Genomic DNA, 17405 nt, shown 5'->3' with positions numbered 1-17405 from the left:
ATAGTGTGGGAGTATCAGCCTAATGCGAGGCCATCCTGAATTTGAGTGTGATTGCAAATAAAAATAAAATCAAGCACAATTGATTCTTATCAGTGCTTCTCAAATGAGCAACTGCATCAGAACCATTCCTCTGAGGTTACTGTGCTGGACTGACCTGGGTATCAGTCTCTTCACAACCTGAGCTTCTGAAAAAGTCATGAAATACCTGGACCTGGGATTTTCTGTGATGGGAGAGAATTATTTTTGTGCAGAAAGACTGTATTGCTACTTGAAGAACATGGCTTTCTGAGGGGATCAGAAACATGTCCATTTCAGAAAACATTGAAAGCATAGGAATCAAATTTTAGGAGAAAATAGTACTTACTTGCTTTAACTCAACCTGAAGTAGAAACAGAAATGACAAGTTATAAGGAAATGCTTCTCAACACAGCCTTCATGATCCCTGTTCCTGGATTGTGGCCCCCCAAATTCATTTGTTTTTTATGTTACTGAACCAAATACATGTTTGTGCTCATTTCATTAGCTCACTACTGGGTCAAGCCTCAGGTAGAGTCTGAAACAAAAGCCATCATTAGCAAAGACAGGGTAAAAGGCTTTCACCTGCTGCCAGAACTCTCTGGATACCTCTGCACGGTCATTAGATTCCTCCTGGTCCCGCGCTGTCTGCATTGTATTTGAACTCGCTTGTTAACCTGCTTCCTGAGCTGTGGTTCTGCTTCAGTCCCAAATGAATCACTGGCAAGGTAGCACATCATTTCATCCAAAGTTCAGTGTAATGGCATCTCTGCCCTGGACATGAAACCCTGATCCTTTCCATCTGCTACTGGAATGCTGCTGCCTTGGCAGTCTTTTATCTGCTTACCTCAGCCCATAAACATCTCTTTCTGATCATCAGGTCACAAGAGTAGGTGTTAGCTTCTAACCCCGATGCTGTCTTAGGCATTCCTTATCAATAGCTTGTTCTTTCTTTCTGTAAGATTCTGGCTGTGTTCCAGTTGAGCAGTGGGGTCTTTGAAGGTAATCCATATGATTCCTCTTTCATTAGGAGGTTGGGTGAGTGCTGCTGCTCTGAGAAGTTGATTTTCACAGTAGGTGACCTTATTTGTTGACCAGGTACGTGCAGGATCTCAAGGCCCACATTCCTTAAGAATTTGTTGTCTCCATCCCAGGATCAGGAGTCTTCATTTTCCCCCACCCAATCGCCACCTTCTATTTTCTGTCACAGAACCTATGAGTTCCAGGCCAGACCTTTGACCACAAAACAGACTGTTGTTTCCCTCTGGCCATACGGAGATCATTGCTCAGGGAAAACTTTGGCTCAAATGGTGAATTTAAGGTTTCTAAAGGCACTAGATAGACATATGATTATAAAAGCAAGAGCTTCTGTACAGTCTGGCCTGGAGGATATTGAGAAGCTTTTCTCTCTGGCCTAGTATATTTATAAGAACTGGATGTACTTGATCTCAGGACCTCACCAGGCTTGGAAAGTAAGCCAACCGAAGGTAAGTAGAGATGGAAGATGTACACCTGGAGCCCTCTAAAGGGAAGCAGGCTAGGGAAACGACTGATGTCTGGAAATGGCATGAAAGTGGCATAATATGCAGGGCTACCTGGGCAGCCAGCCGTCTTTATGTTCGTCTGGAACAGCAGTCCCTGTGTGATTTGGTCAAAGCCCCTGAGTCCTAGCCTCTAACCTTCTCTTCCCATATATTCAGCTCTACCTACAAGGACTCCAACACTCTGCACCTCCCTACGGAGCGTTTCTCCCCTGTGCGCCGGTTCTCAGATGGGGCTGCGAGCATCCAGGCCTTCAAAGCTCACCTGGAAAAAATGGGCAACAACAGCAGCATCAAACAGCTGCAGCAGGTAATGGAAGAGGTGGCAGGCATCCCTGGAGGAGCATGGGTGACAGAGGCCAGGATTGCAGGAGGACTGGGGTGGTAAACGTACCCCTTTTATGTCAGCAACATTGCAGTTTTATAGGTTAAAAAAGTATAGCTTTCTGGGCCGGGCGCAGTGGATCCCGCCTATAATCCCAGCACTTTGGGAGGCCAACGTGGGAGGATTGCTTGAGCCCTGGAGTTCTAGACCAGCCTAGGCAACATGGCAAACCCTTTCTCCCCCAAAAGATTAAAAATTAGCATAGTCCCAGCTACTCCTGAGGCTGAGATGGGAGGATCACTTGAACCTGGGAGGTAGAGGTTGTAGTGAGCTAAGATCACACCCCTGCACTCCATCCTGGCAACAGAGTGAGACTGTCTTAAAAGAAAAAGAAAGTATAGCTTTCTAATGCACTTTCTTTACTTTGTGTTATGTACAGCCCTCCCCAGGATCAAACTTCCTTCTCCTGTGAAGGGACTAAATTTTTCTCCTGTCTCTAGTTCATTGGAAAGGAATTTCTGGGCTTGGGTTTCTGTGGGAACCACCAGAGAAGGTGCTACTTTTTTTTTTTTTTTTTTTTTTTTGAGACCAAGTCTTGCTCTGTCACCCCGGCTGGAGTGCAGTGGCACAATCTCAGCTCACTGCATTGTCCGCCTCCTGGGTTCTAGAGATTCTCCTGCCTCAGCATCCTGGGTAGCTGGGACTACAGGCGTGCACCACCATGCCAGCTAATTTTTGTATTTTTAGTAGAGACAGGGTTTCACCATGTTGACCAGGCTATGTCTCGAACTTCTGACCTCAGGTGATCCGCCCGTCTTGGCCTCCCAAAGTGCTAGGATTACAGGCGTGAGCCACCTTGCACGCCTGGCACTCTGCGCATGATTTAGGATGCTGGGTCTTGATTAAACCTGCTGTACGTTGTTACCACCTGGCATTCTCTCCAGGTGGTATGGAACGGTACTCTCAGAGGAAGGAAATGTACCTCTATATGTTTCTGTACTATAAAGATTCTATAAAGAGCCAATTTCCTTTCTGCCTTCCTGATGACCAAGCTTCCAATGGCATGTGCTTTGTACACAGATTTCACATTGGACACTTGTACTCATACAAAGGCCATCCTTGATGTTTTCCATTCATTCATACAGAACAGGATGTGAATCTGTTTAGTGCACCAGATACTTAGGTAAATGAGTTAATTGCTCATCAAGGACACTGTTCTCTTGCGGCTCTTTCTGCCCATGAGAGCTTGGAGGCAGATCTGCATCTGCTGAAATCACTGCATGAGGCGGGTCTGGCTGCATCCCATCTGTATTAACTACTTTCCCTTCAGGAGTGTGAGCAGCTGCAGAAGATGTACGGGGGGCAGATTGATGAAAGAACCCTGGAGAAGACCCAGCAGCAGCATATGTTATACCAGCAGGAGCAGCACCATCAAATTCTCCAGCAACAAATTCAAGTAGGCCCTCACTCTTTGCTTTCTCCAGCTTGTTTGGAGTTTGCTTTCAGGCTGATTTCCCTGTGCATTTTGGAGGAGACCACTCAGTGCAAAGTGGATTTGAGGTCTGTTTATGGTTGACATGTTTGAGTAAAGGTAATCAGACCTTCTGGTGAACAACAAAAGCATAAATCTGAGACACAGATAGTTCTTTCTGTTTCTTCCCTTCCTGAGAATAGCTCTGAGTAATCTTCAAGCTCACAATAATTTTTTTCCTTTCCCCATATATGTTTTAGGACTCTATCTGTCCTCCTCAGCCATCTCCACCTCTTCAGGCTGCATGTGAAAATCAGCCAGCCCTCCTTACCCATCAGCTCCAGAGGTATGAGTCATTTTGTGTTGTGCCTAAGCCATTGTCTCGATAGCATGGTACCCTTGGCTTGACTCACTGGGAGATATGGACTGACTTGAGCATTCATCTTGCAAGAATCTATTTGAAAAGGAGAGAAACCACTGTAAATTTCAGGAGCCTTCTTGAAATCCCAACTTCCTGTGCCACTTCATTTCCTTAGCCCCATGAGCAAAGTAATCTGATATCTAATACAGGAGGCAGACATAGGCCCACAATGAACTCTGCCATTTTGGCTGAGTTCTTTTCAAACAAGATGTAGATAGGTCTTAAATACACTGTGGTGGATGGCTTATGTATATTTTTCTAACATGAGGCTTATCAAAGTAAAAAAAAAAAGTTTCCACTGATATATGTTGTATGGCTGAAACTTAAGATTGTACTGTCACCTTAGGAAGCTTCTTTGTGTATCTCTTTTGTTATTTTTAAGGTTAAGGATTCAGCCTTCAAGCCCACCCCCCAACCACCCCAACAACCATCTCTTCAGGCAGCCCAGTAATAGTCCTCCCCCCATGAGCAGTGCCATGATCCAGCCTCACGGTGAGTGGAGAGGTTCAGACCAAACAGTTCATTTTATGCCACATGGGAAAAAATGATGGTCTCAGTTTTGAGCACCATAAACCATTTGAAAGGCAGAATAACATAGTATTCAGGGGTATGGACTCTAGAGCCAAGCTGCTTTGGTTTGCATCCTGGTTCCATCAGTTTCTTAGCTGTAAACCCTTGGGTAAGTTAACTTGACTTCTTGAATTAGTCCATTTCACACTGCTCTAAAGAACTGACTGAGACTGGGTAATTGATAAAGGAAAGAGGTTTAATTGACTCACAGTTCCACATGGCTGGAGAGGCCTCAGAAAACTTAACAACCATGGCAGAAGGAGAAGCAAGGCTCATCTTCCATGGTGGCAGGAGAGAGATTGCACAGGGGAAAGCGCCAGAAACTTATCAAACAACCAGATCTCAAGAATTCCCTCATTATCATGAGAACAGCATGGAGGAAACTGCCCCGTGATCCAGTCACCTCCCACCAGGTCCCTCCCTTGACACATGGGGACTACACTTCGAGATGAGATTTGGGTGGGTACACACAGAGCCAAACCATATTACTTCTCAAATGTCAACTGAGGATAATTATGGTACAGTATGTAGATATACGTAAAACACTTGGAACAGTCTCTGGCACAAAATAGTTCTCAATAAAAGTTTACTATTATTAATATTTTTAACAAAACCTCCAGCCCTACCAAATAAAAAGCAGCTACCAGAACCTTCCTTATAGTCATGCCTCCGTTTGGCTGTCTGCTATACACGTGGGCCCCTCTCTTGTGGGCGTATAGATGGGAGTGAAGATAAGTATAACGTGACTGTGAGTCTTCAGAGGTCAGCCGTCTTAGGATCTCTTGAGTAACACTCCACGAGCTACGTCCCTAGTCAGTCTCCTAGGATCCTTGAGAAGAGTCTGAATTGGCCTCTAGGCTCTTCCTACTTAAAGTGGGGTCCCCCAGCCACCAATATCGGGAGAAAAAGTAAGATCTCAGGTCATATTCCAGACCTGTTAGAGTCTGTTTTTTTTTTTTTTTGAGATGGAGTCTCCCCCTGTCACCCAGGCTGGAGTGCAGTGGTATGATCTCGGCTCACTGCAACCTCCACCTCCGGGTTCAAATGATTCTCCTGCCTCAGCCTCCCAAGTAGCTGGGATTACAGGCGCCCGCCACCACACCCAGCTAATTTTTGTATTTTTAGTAGAGACAGGGTTTCGCCATGGTGGCCAGGCTGGTCTCGAACTCCTGACCTCATGATCCGCCCACCTCGTTCTCCCAAGTGCTGGGATTACAGGTGTCAGCCACCACGCCCGGCCTAGAGTCTGCATTTTTAACCAGATGCCAGGCCATTTGTGTGCACGTGAAAGTTCAAGAAGCACTGCCTAGATCCGAGTTACCCCATGTAATCCATGGACCAGCTTTTAAGGGAACTTGTTGGAAACACAAATTCTTAGGGGCCCATCCTGACCTACTGAATCAGAGTTTGAAACAGAATTATATAGATAGGACCCAGGAATCTTCTGTTTAACAAGTTCTCCAGACTTGTCCTATGCACAGTGCAGTTTGAGAAGCACTGTTCTAGCTGGTATGTCGTCTGAATATCCTCATTAGCTCTCATTACTTCTGGCTGGCTGGTGGCCTGGGCACTTGGTCACTCTGAGGTTCCTTTCTCTCCAGGGGCTGCATCTTCTTCCCAGTTTCAAGGCTTACCTTCCCGCAGTGCAATCTTTCAGCAGCAACCTGAGAACTGTTCCTCTCCTCCCAACGTGGCACTAACCTGCTTGGGTATGCAGCAGCCTGCTCAGTCACAGCAGGTCACCATCCAAGTCCAAGAGCCTGTTGACATGCTCAGCAACATGCCAGGCACAGCTGCAGGCTCCAGTGGGCGCGGCATCTCCATCAGCCCCAGTGCCGGTCAGATGCAGATGCAGCACCGTACCAACCTGATGGCCACCCTCAGCTATGGGCACCGTCCCTTGTCCAAGCAGCTGAGTGCTGACAGTGCAGAGGCTCACAGGTAAGACTGCCTAACGTCACCCAGCCATCTATGCATGGGATCCAGGTGGGAGGAAGCCCCTTAGCAGAGTGAGAGAAAAGGAGGGAAGGAGAATGGGTCTGACTAGGCTGTGCTCTTGTTTCACGCTTTCTAAAATCAGGATGCTGGGTTTGGAATGAACTTGTCAGCTTTTTATTGACCCAGTGTTAAAATTCTAATGAGACTGAGGTGGAAGATGGGAAAGCTACCTTATTATTTGCTACCTTATTATTTGCTTGCAAAGAAGAAAATGGCCTGTTAGAGGAATGTATAAAAATTCCAGTTCCCCTTTTCTTGAAGGGAGCATCTTGAAGTTGCTTCCTTCAAGATGAGCTAGATCTATTACCCACGCAGTGCCCTCAGTCCCTTGGAGGTTACTGGACAAGCCAATAATGGAATAAATAGGGACAATGCATACATCTGCCACTTCTCTGTCACACCACAGTTCTCTGTACCAGTGGGTTCTCCCTACTGAGGAGGAGGAGCTGTTCCCGGGAAGTCTAGTACTTGTTACATGGATGTCTGGTACTCCCTTTTGTGTCTGCAGCTTGAACGTGAATCGGTTCTCCCCTGCTAACTACGACCAGCCGCATTTACACCCCCATCTGTTTTCGGACCAGTCCCGGGGTTCCCCCAGCAGCTACAGCCCTTCAACAGGAGTGGGGTTCTCTCCAACCCAAGCCCTGAAAGTCCCTCCACTTGACCAATTCCCCACCTTCCCTCCCAGTGCACATCAGCAGCCGCCACACTATACCACGTCGGCACTACAGCAGGCCCTGCTGTCTCCCACGCCGCCAGACTATACAAGACACCAGCAGGTACCCCACATCCTTCAAGGACTGCTTTCTCCCCGGCATTCGCTCACCGGCCACTCGGACATCCGGCTGCCCCCAACAGAGTTTGCACAGCTCATTAAAAGGCAGCAGCAACAACGGCAGCAGCAGCAGCAACAGCAGCAACAGCAAGAATACCAGGAACTGTTCAGGCACATGAACCAAGGGGATGCGGGGAGTCTGGCTCCCAGCCTTGGGGGACAGAGCATGACAGAGCGCCAGGCTTTATCTTATCAAAATGCTGACTCTTATCACCATCACACCAGCCCCCAGCATCTGCTACAAATCAGGGCACAAGAATGTGTCTCACAGGCTTCCTCACCCACCCCGCCCCACGGGTATGCTCACCAGCCGGCACTGATGCATTCAGAGAGCATGGAGGAGGACTGCTCGTGTGAGGGGGCCAAGGATGGCTTCCAAGACAGTAAGAGTTCAAGTACATTGACCAAAGGTTGCCATGACAGCCCTCTGCTCTTGAGTACCGGTGGACCTGGGGACCCTGAATCTTTGCTAGGAACTGTGAGTCATGCCCAAGAATTGGGGATACATCCCTATGGTCATCAGCCGACTGCTGCATTCAGTAAAAATCAGGTGCCCAGCAGAGGTAAGTGTCTCCTCACAGTGGAAGTCCTGGGCCAGTCTGCCCTAATCAACTTACTCAGTAATGTTATCTTTTTTCAGCTAGTATTCTGTGTTCCTAAGAAAAAAAGAATTTCTGAGCTTCAGGACCTTCTTGGGGAGAAGCATGTAGGAAGTGGGTATTGGTGGGCAAGGGGTCCATTTTCAAAATCAAAGGACCATGATACAAAATTAACACTTAGTCAATAAGATAGATGATCCATTTCCCTTATTCATACCACAGTTTCTTGGAATCCAGAAATTCTTGACTGCCATCCAAACAGCTAACTTTAAACTTGTGCAATAGAAAAAAAGTCAGCCCAACATAATTTAGTGTAAATAGTGTGGGAAGAAGAGTCAGAGCACCTTAATTCTGCTCTTGCAGCTATCATAAATACGATAACTTTGTCATTTAATCCCTCTGATTCTGATTTTCCTCATCTGTGAAGAAGGTGTTGGAGGAACAATGGAGTATCTTACGGAGTATCTGTGGAGATGAAAACATGTATATATGTGTTTGTTTCTACGTAATGTTTGCATGAGAGAGAGAGGCACATTCAGATCATCTGAAATGTATGAGTTCAGTGCATAAATGTGAGGTATTATTACTCTGGTCGTTTTATTAGTGAGCTAAATGCAGAATATTACAGCATCATAAGGGGCCCCATTATCATTTCGTTTTGTACCACTTTATAATTAATGAGTATATTCATTATCATTCTGAAGGAGATCAGGATTGCAATTAGTAAGTTATACTTAGAAAATATAGTTCCATTAGCATCACGGCATTCATCCTAGACAAAATCAGGAATCTTGCAATTTACCACTCCTCACCATTGCCATCCAAGGGAATAAAAAGCAATTTATCTGTAAACTGTACAACCCTGAGACTGAGCAGTTTCTTCCATCCTTCCCTCCCCGGAACTCCCTGCATCTCCTGCCCTGTCATTTAAAGTCAGTGCTGAAAACTCAGCTCCAGGGGGAATTCGGTCCTGCAGCACAGAGCAGTAGAGAAGGCCTTGCTGTAAAGCGGTGTCTGTGAAAACGCCTTGGTGGTGCCAGGTTGTACTCATTATGCGCTCTTAGGGGGGAATTGTTGCCTGAAATGCCAATTCAATCCTGACCTTTTGAACAGATGGGTGTCATCCAGCTGAGAGATTGGCCCCAGTGAGATGTACTATGTTCACCTGTGGCTGCTGTATTCTTAGTAGACATAGGAGGGTGGGAGCTTTCAGAACCAGGTCATAGGTGGAATGGTTAACAGACCTGAGGGTATTTAGGATTGGGAGGAAAAACTAAGAGAAACATCACGCTTGTTAGATGGAAGAAGGGATTAGATTTTTCTGGGTTCATATTATGGGGCAGAACCAAGATCAAGATAGAAGTTGCAGCAAATTTCAACACCCTGTGGAAGACCTTTATAAGAACTCTCCAGAACAGGCTGCCTTAGCAGCCTGGGAGCTTTCTAACAGAGGTGGGATAATGGTATGGGGATGTTGTGGAAAAGATTCCCCTGCAAATGGAAGCTTCCAGCAGATTAGCACACTATAGTTGGCATGAAAAGGAGATGAGCTCACGTTTTCTTTTTTTTTTTTTTTGAGATGGAGTGTTGCTCTGTCACCCAGGCTGGAGTGCAGTGGTGCGATCTCAGCTCACTGCAAGCTCTGCCTCCCACGTTCATGCCATTCTCCTGCCTCAGCCTCCCGAGTAGCTGGGACTACAGGCGCCCGCCACCACGCCCGGCTAATTTTTTGTATTTTTAGTAGAGACAGGGTTTCACCGTGTTAGCCAGGATGGTCTTGATCTCCTGACCTCGTGATCCGCACGCCTTGGCCTCCCAAAGTGCTGGGATTACAGGTGTGAGTCACCACGCCCGGCTGAGCTCACATTTCTGTTGTGCCTTCCATGTGCCAGGCACCAAATGCTGTTCACATACGGATTCATTTAATCCTTACAACAATCCTACAACCCTAGAATAACCAACTCTTATTCCCATTTACCAGTGAAACAGCGGAGGCACAGAGATTAAGTAACTTGTCCCCAAAGTCAAGAGGTAGTCAGTGGCAGCTGAACATAAGAGTACTCACACTAGCTGTCACTGACACGAGAGATGCTCACCGAGCAAGTCCCGGGTGTGCAGGGCACTGAGGAAGGAGCATAGCTGCAGCAAACAGTGCTGCTGCCCTCCACCCCTGCCCCAGGCTGAGTTACCGTGTACTTTCAATACTTCCTGAAATGTTTTTCTTCAAAAATTATTTTCTCTAGTTTCTCTTTACCTTCCTTCCTGTGTGACTTCTGTGTGTACAAAGTCTGGAGAGCATAATTCCCCATTGTCCCCTGATTGTCAGAGGACCCCTTCTTCGGCAGGCACGCTAGTCTGTTGAGTACCCACTGTTGGTGCAAGTGCTGTGGGCGCACCAGAGGAGGGAGAGATTACTTCAATCCAAGGAACAACGTAGGTTTCCAGCAATAAGTAGCCTGTGGGTTGGGTCCTGGTGGATGAAGAAGGTTTGCCATTTGGATCTAGAGGAGAAGCAAGAGAAAAGAACAATGGGTGAGACCGTCTCAAGGAATTTTCCAAGGACAGCAGCAGGCTTGGCTGGTTTGAAGTACAGCGTACATGAAGGCATTAGTAGAAGCTAAGGACAGAGGTTTTCTAAAATGCATCGTCTAGATTCAGCTGTACTGTGAAAAAAACTCAAGTTTTTTTTTTTTTTTTTTTTTTTTTTTTTGGCAGAGTCTCACACTGTCACCCACGCTGGAGTGCAGTGGCACGATCTCGGCTCACTGCAACCTCCCCCTCCTGGGTTCAAGCGATTCTCCTGCCTCAGCCTCCTAAGTAGCTAGGATTACAGGTGTGCACTACCACACCCGGCTAATTTTTTTTGTAGAGACGGGGTTTCACCATGTTGGCCAGGCTGGTCTTGAACTCCTGACTTCAAGTGATCCAACCACCTCGGCCTCACAAAGTGCTGGGATTATAGGCATGAGCCACCATGCCTGGCTTTCAGGTTTCTTTTAAAAACTCCAGAGCTTACATTTTTACTTTACTGAAAAAATCATCAGATAATTTGCTGTTCACTTCTGTCACGAAAGGCTTATAATGCTGTGCCCCCACCACTCTGCAGGCAAGTGGGGGAGCTCACTCTTCTCAACCTTTTTGCCAGGAAGGAATGCCTGCTGTTTCTTTTAATGGTCCCTCCATCTCAACTGTGTTGCACAAGACTCTACTGTAGGTGCTGTGAGAACGCAGAGATGAAAGGATAACCTGTCCTCAGGGAGCTTCTACTCTACTAGGGGATGTAAAACAAGCTCATAAACAGCTTTGCTATGAAGTGCTAGGTACTGAGTGCTGCAAGAAGTATGACTGAGAAGAGCAGAGCTAGTGTGATCTTCTTAGCATTTCTTAAGGGTAGATGAACAGGGATTGTTGGTGTTATTTAGTTACTTTTTGAGTCAGGGTCTTGCTCTGTCACCTAGGCTAGAGTGCAGTGGTGCAACCACGGTTCACTGCAGCCTCGACCTGGGCTCAAGCAGTCCTCCCACCTCAACCTCCTGAGCAGCTGGGACTACAGGCGCGTGCCACTACACCCAGCTAATTTTTTTTTTCCTTTGGTATAGATGGGGTCTTGCTATGTCGCTGGGGCTGATCTTGAACTCCTGGGCTCAAACAATCCTCCCTTCTTGGCCTCCCAAAATGCTGGTATTACAGGCACGAGCCACCACACCCAGCCATATTGGTATTAGTAAAGGAAAATTAGATGCCATCTTATCAGTGTCCATGGTTACCTATTTCCTTGATGGCGATTTGCCACCAGCCAGTATGAGGCCAGGCACTGTGAGAGCACTAAGCAGGCAGCATGCCAAAGGTTTCTTCCCAATTTGTAGAAGTGTCAGGATTTCACATGCCCCATGCTGTTTGTAATCTCCCTGCCTGCCACCCTAGAAGGAAAAACAAGGTTTGTCTTTCTTCTATAGTGGTACACACACTTGATCTTTTTGACTTTGCAAATAAATACAGCAGCATAACCAATCTACACCATGAGATTACCAACTGGAACTCACAAAGAAAACCACATCCTCTTCTCTGAGCTCAGTCAGCCTCAGCTTTATTACTCAGGCCTCATAGAGCAGTAAAATGCTGACAGAGTGGGAGGGGTTACCCCAGAACCTTTAAGGGGAGTATGCAGTCACGTCATTGCTCCCCTTTTCTCTCAAAACCCAGTAAGTGAGTAAGGACGAGTCAACATTGACAGATTCAATAGAGAATTGTGCAAGTTGCCCCAAAGTTCCCCGGGAAGGTGGGTGGTGCGCATTGTGTCCGTTTGTGCATTTTTCCCCTTGTGTGATCGGACGATCATCCCACCTCTGCACTCTCTTAGCTTTAGTTTGATAAATATTCGAGCATGTAGCTCTTGGGAAGCGTCTTTCCTCCATGACTTTGGTAGCTGCTGAATTGGTATAAAGGGTTGCCAAAGATTTGATCCTGAATGTCATATTCCTTGGGCAGTGGGTTAGTCTGTTTGTACCCCCCAAAATGGTCGATAGGGTCTCATTTATAGAGTGTCACAAAGGACTTCTAGACTCAGGGTCAGCATTCTTACCAAAAATCAGACTTGACTTATTTGGTCTTTTACAGTTGATTAAAGACTCTTTCACATGTGTTGTCTTTTCGAGCCCCCAAACAACCCTCATTTTTCAGATCAGGAACCTTGAGGAGAAGCTGAAAGATTTGCCAACACTTTGCTGGTGAGGGAGCTGGGTCCTGACTTCAAGTTTTCTGATCCCCTGGTCATGTATTTTTTCCTTTACGCCTCCTTGCCCACTCTGCACCCTCCAACCACAGCTGCCAAGTGAAAGATGCTAGCCCTTCCAGGTCTTTGACCTACCGATGATACTGAAACTTGAGCAGACAGAGCCCTGGGGTATCCCCTGACTCCTATTAATACTCTTTTTCATCTGGCTTTTAACTGACATTTGTCTGTCGTGAATCAGAGGCTTCTCCTGGAAATTAAAATTTCCCTGAGTCATTTGTTCATTTACATATGGGTATATTGTCCCTCATAATTCTGCAAGCAGGGTTCTGTGATTAAATCAATTTCCTTGTTTGTTTTTGTCAGCTGACTCAGTACGTCCTTATGCACTCAGAAATAACATCTCTAAACTGAATATAAATCATGCTAGACTTTATTGAGCCTTTACAGTGTAGTAACCTCTATGAAGCACTCCACACCCATGGAGTCAGTCCAGTTGTACAGATAACTAAGACCCAGCAAAGCAAGATAACTTGCCCGAGCTCCTGCTCCTCAGGAAGCAGCTAAGCCAGGATTCACGGCCAACTCTTCCTGACGCCAGAGCTTGTGCTCATGACCCTTGTGCTCAACTCCAGCTTGGCTGAGGATGAGCTCTGGGCTGGGAGTCAGGAAGGCCCCCTACATGATTTGTCAGGTGGTTGCTTGCTCTGTCTTGGTGCCTACAGGCATCAGACCTGAAGGCGGGGAAGACAGCAGACAAGGCAGAGCCCAAAGGAGGGTGGGTGTTTTGGTTTGCAGAGGCCCCATTCTCAGGGATAAAAACAAGTCTGAGAGAGGGAAGGAAAAGAGCCTTAAAAGACACGGCAAACAAACCAAAACACTGAGGCCTCCAGAAGAGGCAGGAAGGCTCCAACCAGGACTATATACATTTTGTTAGCTTTGCCGTTTCCTCATGGTTAGTAATGATGTTTTAAAAATCTTTAAACAGGAGAGCGCTCATGTTTGTCCTTGCGGAGAGCAAAGAGATGCAACTGATGAGATTTGCATCCAACTATATAATCAGGCTTAAAGGAAAAAAGCACCCCAAGGAATTGAGTGGATGATGTTAGTTATCAAAGAAGACAATATAGGTTTTTGAAAAAGTAAGAAGCGGCTGCTCGCATTGCTTCTTGGCAAAGCAGACAGAATCACCATTTCCTCACTCCCACACAACCATGTTGCACCACTTCCTGCCAGTGGTTTTTGGTTGGCCCTGGCGCCAACATGCGAGCAGTGCCCACTGAGAGGAATTGGGCAGAGTGGGTTGGACGGGCGGGCTAATCCCACAGAGCAAGTCCTGGTGTAGGTTTTCTTTTATCTTCTCTCTGCTGGCTTTTAGCTTTCTGTAGCAAAATAGTTGGCTTCTGGCTGTTCCTTTTACCTCTTTGCTCAGAGAACTTTCAAAAGATTTCTCACTTGCCATCATCTTTGGTAGCTGGGAAGCTCCCTCCTCTAATTTTTCTCCAGAATGTCTTGCATTACTAGCAATGGGCATGTCAGTTAGCTCCCCTCCCTTTCCATCCTGCCTCTGCCCCTAAGTCCCAGCCTAACCTTAATCATTATAGAAAACCATTGAAATACAGAGACCTGAAATCCTTTACCCAACATTCAAGAAGTATGCTTTACTTTCATTATTCAAATAGATCACTGGAATGGCACAGTTAGCATTACAGCTGTGTTTGCTATTAAGAGATTTTGTTTTAAACTTAGTCCCACCAAGAGTCAGTTCATCCAAGATAAGCTCAGTAGTTTCCAAGAAGCTTTAACTCAGAAAACCAACCAAGCAAACACAACTTATTTTCAAGTCCCAGGCTTTTAAAGACTGAAGTCAAAAGTGCTACCAGGAGGATCCTGTCAACATAGGTGTGGCTTTGATAGTCTTCTTGACTATCCTTGATCAAGAAGAAATACTCATTCCTTTTTCTCTCCAATTCTAGTCCATAGAACGGTATGCTCTGACAGGATAGTAACCCATATTAAGAGAGTATTTATTTTTATTATTCTTTTTTGAGATAGAGTCTCACTCTGTTGCCCAGGCTGGAGTGCAGTGGCATGCTCTTGGCTCACTGCAATCTCTGCCTTCTGAGTTCAAGCAATTCCCCTGCCTCAGCCTCCTGAGTAGCTGGGACTACAGGGGCACGCCACCACACCCAGCTAATTTTTGTAATTTTAGTAGAGGTGGGGTTTCGCCATGTTGGCCAGGCTGGTCTCAAACTCCTGACCTCAAGTGATCCACCTGCCCCGGCCTCCCAAAATGCTGGGATTACACACACCCGGCCTAAAGAGCATTTACTGACATCAGTGAAAGAGATCATAATACTGGGTATAGGACAATGTTCTAGAACACTGAAGATTCACAGACATACATGAGATATAGTTCTTGCCTGCAAAGAATTTATAGTCTAATGTGAATGATTAAGTACATAATTGAACATGGTACCAAGGATAATGTTAGAGCAATCAGAGACAAAGTCTTTTGAAGTTTAAAGGAAGAGATGATCTATTTCTGTTTGAAAGGAAAAGTTTAATAAAGACAATAGCATATGATATGGATGTAGAATGATGAGTTGCTTTGGATTGGCAGGAGTGAAGGCAGAAGAATCAGTTATTTGCAGATAGAAGGAACAGTGAGGGCAAATGCATAGAATTGTGCATAGATGGGGAACAGTTAAGTGGTCCCATTTGACTAGAGCTTAGAATGTATGGAGCGGGGAATATGAGACACTGATTGGAAGATAGCCCAGGGCAGTGTTGTAAAATGAAAGTGAATGGACTACAGAACGGTTGGTCTTTGTAGGGTAGTAGTAGGGGATTGGTTATGAGGCTAGCATAATAATCCAGGCAAGAGGTAATCAGGTTTCCATGAGATTGGCAACAAAGGGACTGAAGTGACCAGCACTGCAGAGTTAGATTCAGCACCAGGAGTAAGGAATCAATAGTGGCCCCAAGAGCTTATGCCTGGAAGATTTGGAAAATGAGGCATCAAAACGACAATGTCTGAAGGAGTAGCAGGTTATGGGGGAAGCGGATGGGTTTGGAATTGGACATGGTGAGTGTTACATGCTGGTTAGATATCCAGGGAAAGATACCTAGTAAGTAGCTGGAAGTATGGATCTGGGGCTTAAAGGAGCACTTCAGTAATTCTTTACATAAAGGCAGTACAGCCATGAAAATAGATGATGTTGCCAGAGTAAGTGTGGGGAGAGAGAAGGTCAAGGACAAAAATGTGGAGAGTACTTGCTTAGAAAGGGTGGAGGGGCCATCAAAGGAGTCAGAAGCAGCAGTTAGAGAAGTAGAAAGAGGAGAGTAGCAGCGTGGTACACTGAGGTCACCGGGGGAGGAGAGAGGACGCAGCCAGCCACAGAACAGATGCATCCTCTAGGGCTAGAGGGCCCTGAAAGCTCCGAGAGTAATTCTCATGTGCATTTAGGTTTGGGAATAGATCACTGTTAATTCAACAGAGAAATGAAAGAAGAGAAGGTTCGGTGGGGTCCAGCCATGCCCTGTTATGTGGAATTTTTTCCCTAAGGGTGTGGTCCCCTCCCCTACAGCTCGTCTTTTGGAGGGCTGGTCCAGGCTCCTCTAAGCCATGGCGCCGGCTGAGGATCAGCGGTTGGTGTACATGATCTCCTCAGCCTTGCCCGTTGTCCCTTGCAAGACATTTCTTGGATGGGAGTTTCCAGTGCTGGGAGAAGTTCCGCCCCACTGACTCTATTCTGCTGTGTCTCCTCAGAGCCTGTCATAGGGAACTGCATGGATAGAAGTTCTCCAGGACAAGCAGTGGAGCTGCCGGATCACAATGGGCTCGGGTACCCAGCACGCCCCTCCGTCCATGAGCACCACAGGCCCCGGGCCCTCCAGAGACACCACACGATCCAGAACAGCGACGATGCTTATGTATGTTGGTCCCACCTGCTGCACAGAGGTGGATCCTCCCAGTCCCAGCCTTGAAACAGAGTATAGTGATGTGGGGTAGCCTCTCTTGGCCGCTCTCCTCAGTCAGCATCCAGCCTTTCTGGAAACGGTGGGGAGCATTTCTTTTTTTTTCTTTTTTGAGATGGAGTCTCACTCTGTCGCCCAGGCGGGAGGACAGTGGCGCGATCTCAGCTCACTGCAACTTCTACCTCCCCAGTTCAAGTGACTTTTGTGCCTCAGCTTCCTGAGTAGCTGGGACTACAGGTGCCTGCCACCACGCCTGGCTAATTTTTGTATTTTTAGTAGGTATGGGGTTTTACCATGTTGGCTAGGCTGGTCTCGAATTCCTGAGCTCAGGCAATTCGCCTACCTTAAGAGCATTTTCTTTGAGCCACCCTAACAGACCAAACCTTAATTCAAGTAGAATCTATGCTCCAAATTTTAGACCAAAGAATCAGAAATAGTTGCCATCTGTTCCCTGTATTTTTGGTTATTAAACCTCTTCTCAGTCTAAACTCAGGCCCCAGCAAATGAGCCCATAGGCTTCTGGTTATTTTTCAGCAGCTACGTTGAGCTTACTCAGATCAGGGGAGCTGGTGGGCCTCAGCAAAGTTTTGTTTTCCTAGGGTAGTGCTAGTCTAGTAGCTAGCCACATGTGGCTATTCAAATCTAAACCAATTAAAATTTAAAACAATTTAAAATTCAGTTCCTTAGTCACACCAGTTACACTTTATTTTTTATTATTATTTTTTTTTTGAGACAGAGTCTAGCTCTGTCGCCCAGGCTGGAGTGCAGTGGCGCAATCTTGGCTCACTGCAAGCTCCGCTTCCCGGGTTCACGCCATTCTCCTGCCTCAACCTCCCGAGTAGCTGGGACTATAGGCGCCCGCCACCTAATTTTTTGTATTTTTAGTAGAGCTAAATTTTTTTAGCCCAGCTAATTTT

The 17405-nt window shown here is 46.4% G+C and overlaps 1 protein-coding gene across 11 annotated transcripts in view; it reads left to right on the top strand.

Moving 5' to 3' along the window:
• SIK3 (SIK family kinase 3) overlaps positions 1 to 17405 on the top strand; it is a 252127-nt gene that overhangs the window by 231973 nt on the left and 2749 nt on the right. For 5 of the 11 annotated variants that reach the window (XM_016922035.4, XM_016922033.4, XM_016922032.3 and 2 more), the window contains 7 exons: positions 1716 to 1866; positions 3212 to 3337; positions 3613 to 3698; positions 4156 to 4265; positions 5945 to 6284; positions 6850 to 7739; positions 16280 to 16443. In XM_016922035.4, the coding sequence (XP_016777524.3) occupies positions 1716 to 1866; positions 3212 to 3337; positions 3613 to 3698; positions 4156 to 4265; positions 5945 to 6284; positions 6850 to 7739; positions 16280 to 16443 (1867 nt within the window). Of the gene's footprint in view, positions 1 to 1715; positions 1867 to 3211; positions 3338 to 3612; positions 3699 to 4155; positions 4266 to 5944; positions 6285 to 6849; positions 7740 to 16279; positions 16444 to 17405 lie in introns of those variants that run through there. The other 6 variants (XM_009424226.4, XM_016922037.4, XM_016922034.4 and 3 more) reach the window with 4 other exon arrangements.

The sequence above is a fragment of the Pan troglodytes genome, chromosome 9 (genome assembly GCF_028858775.2).
Source record: "Pan troglodytes isolate AG18354 chromosome 9, NHGRI_mPanTro3-v2.0_pri, whole genome shotgun sequence".
Lineage (NCBI taxonomy): Eukaryota > Metazoa > Chordata > Mammalia > Primates > Hominidae > Pan > Pan troglodytes.
Note: the sequence above shows the minus strand (reverse complement) of the source record. Positions and strands in the feature narration are given on the sequence as shown.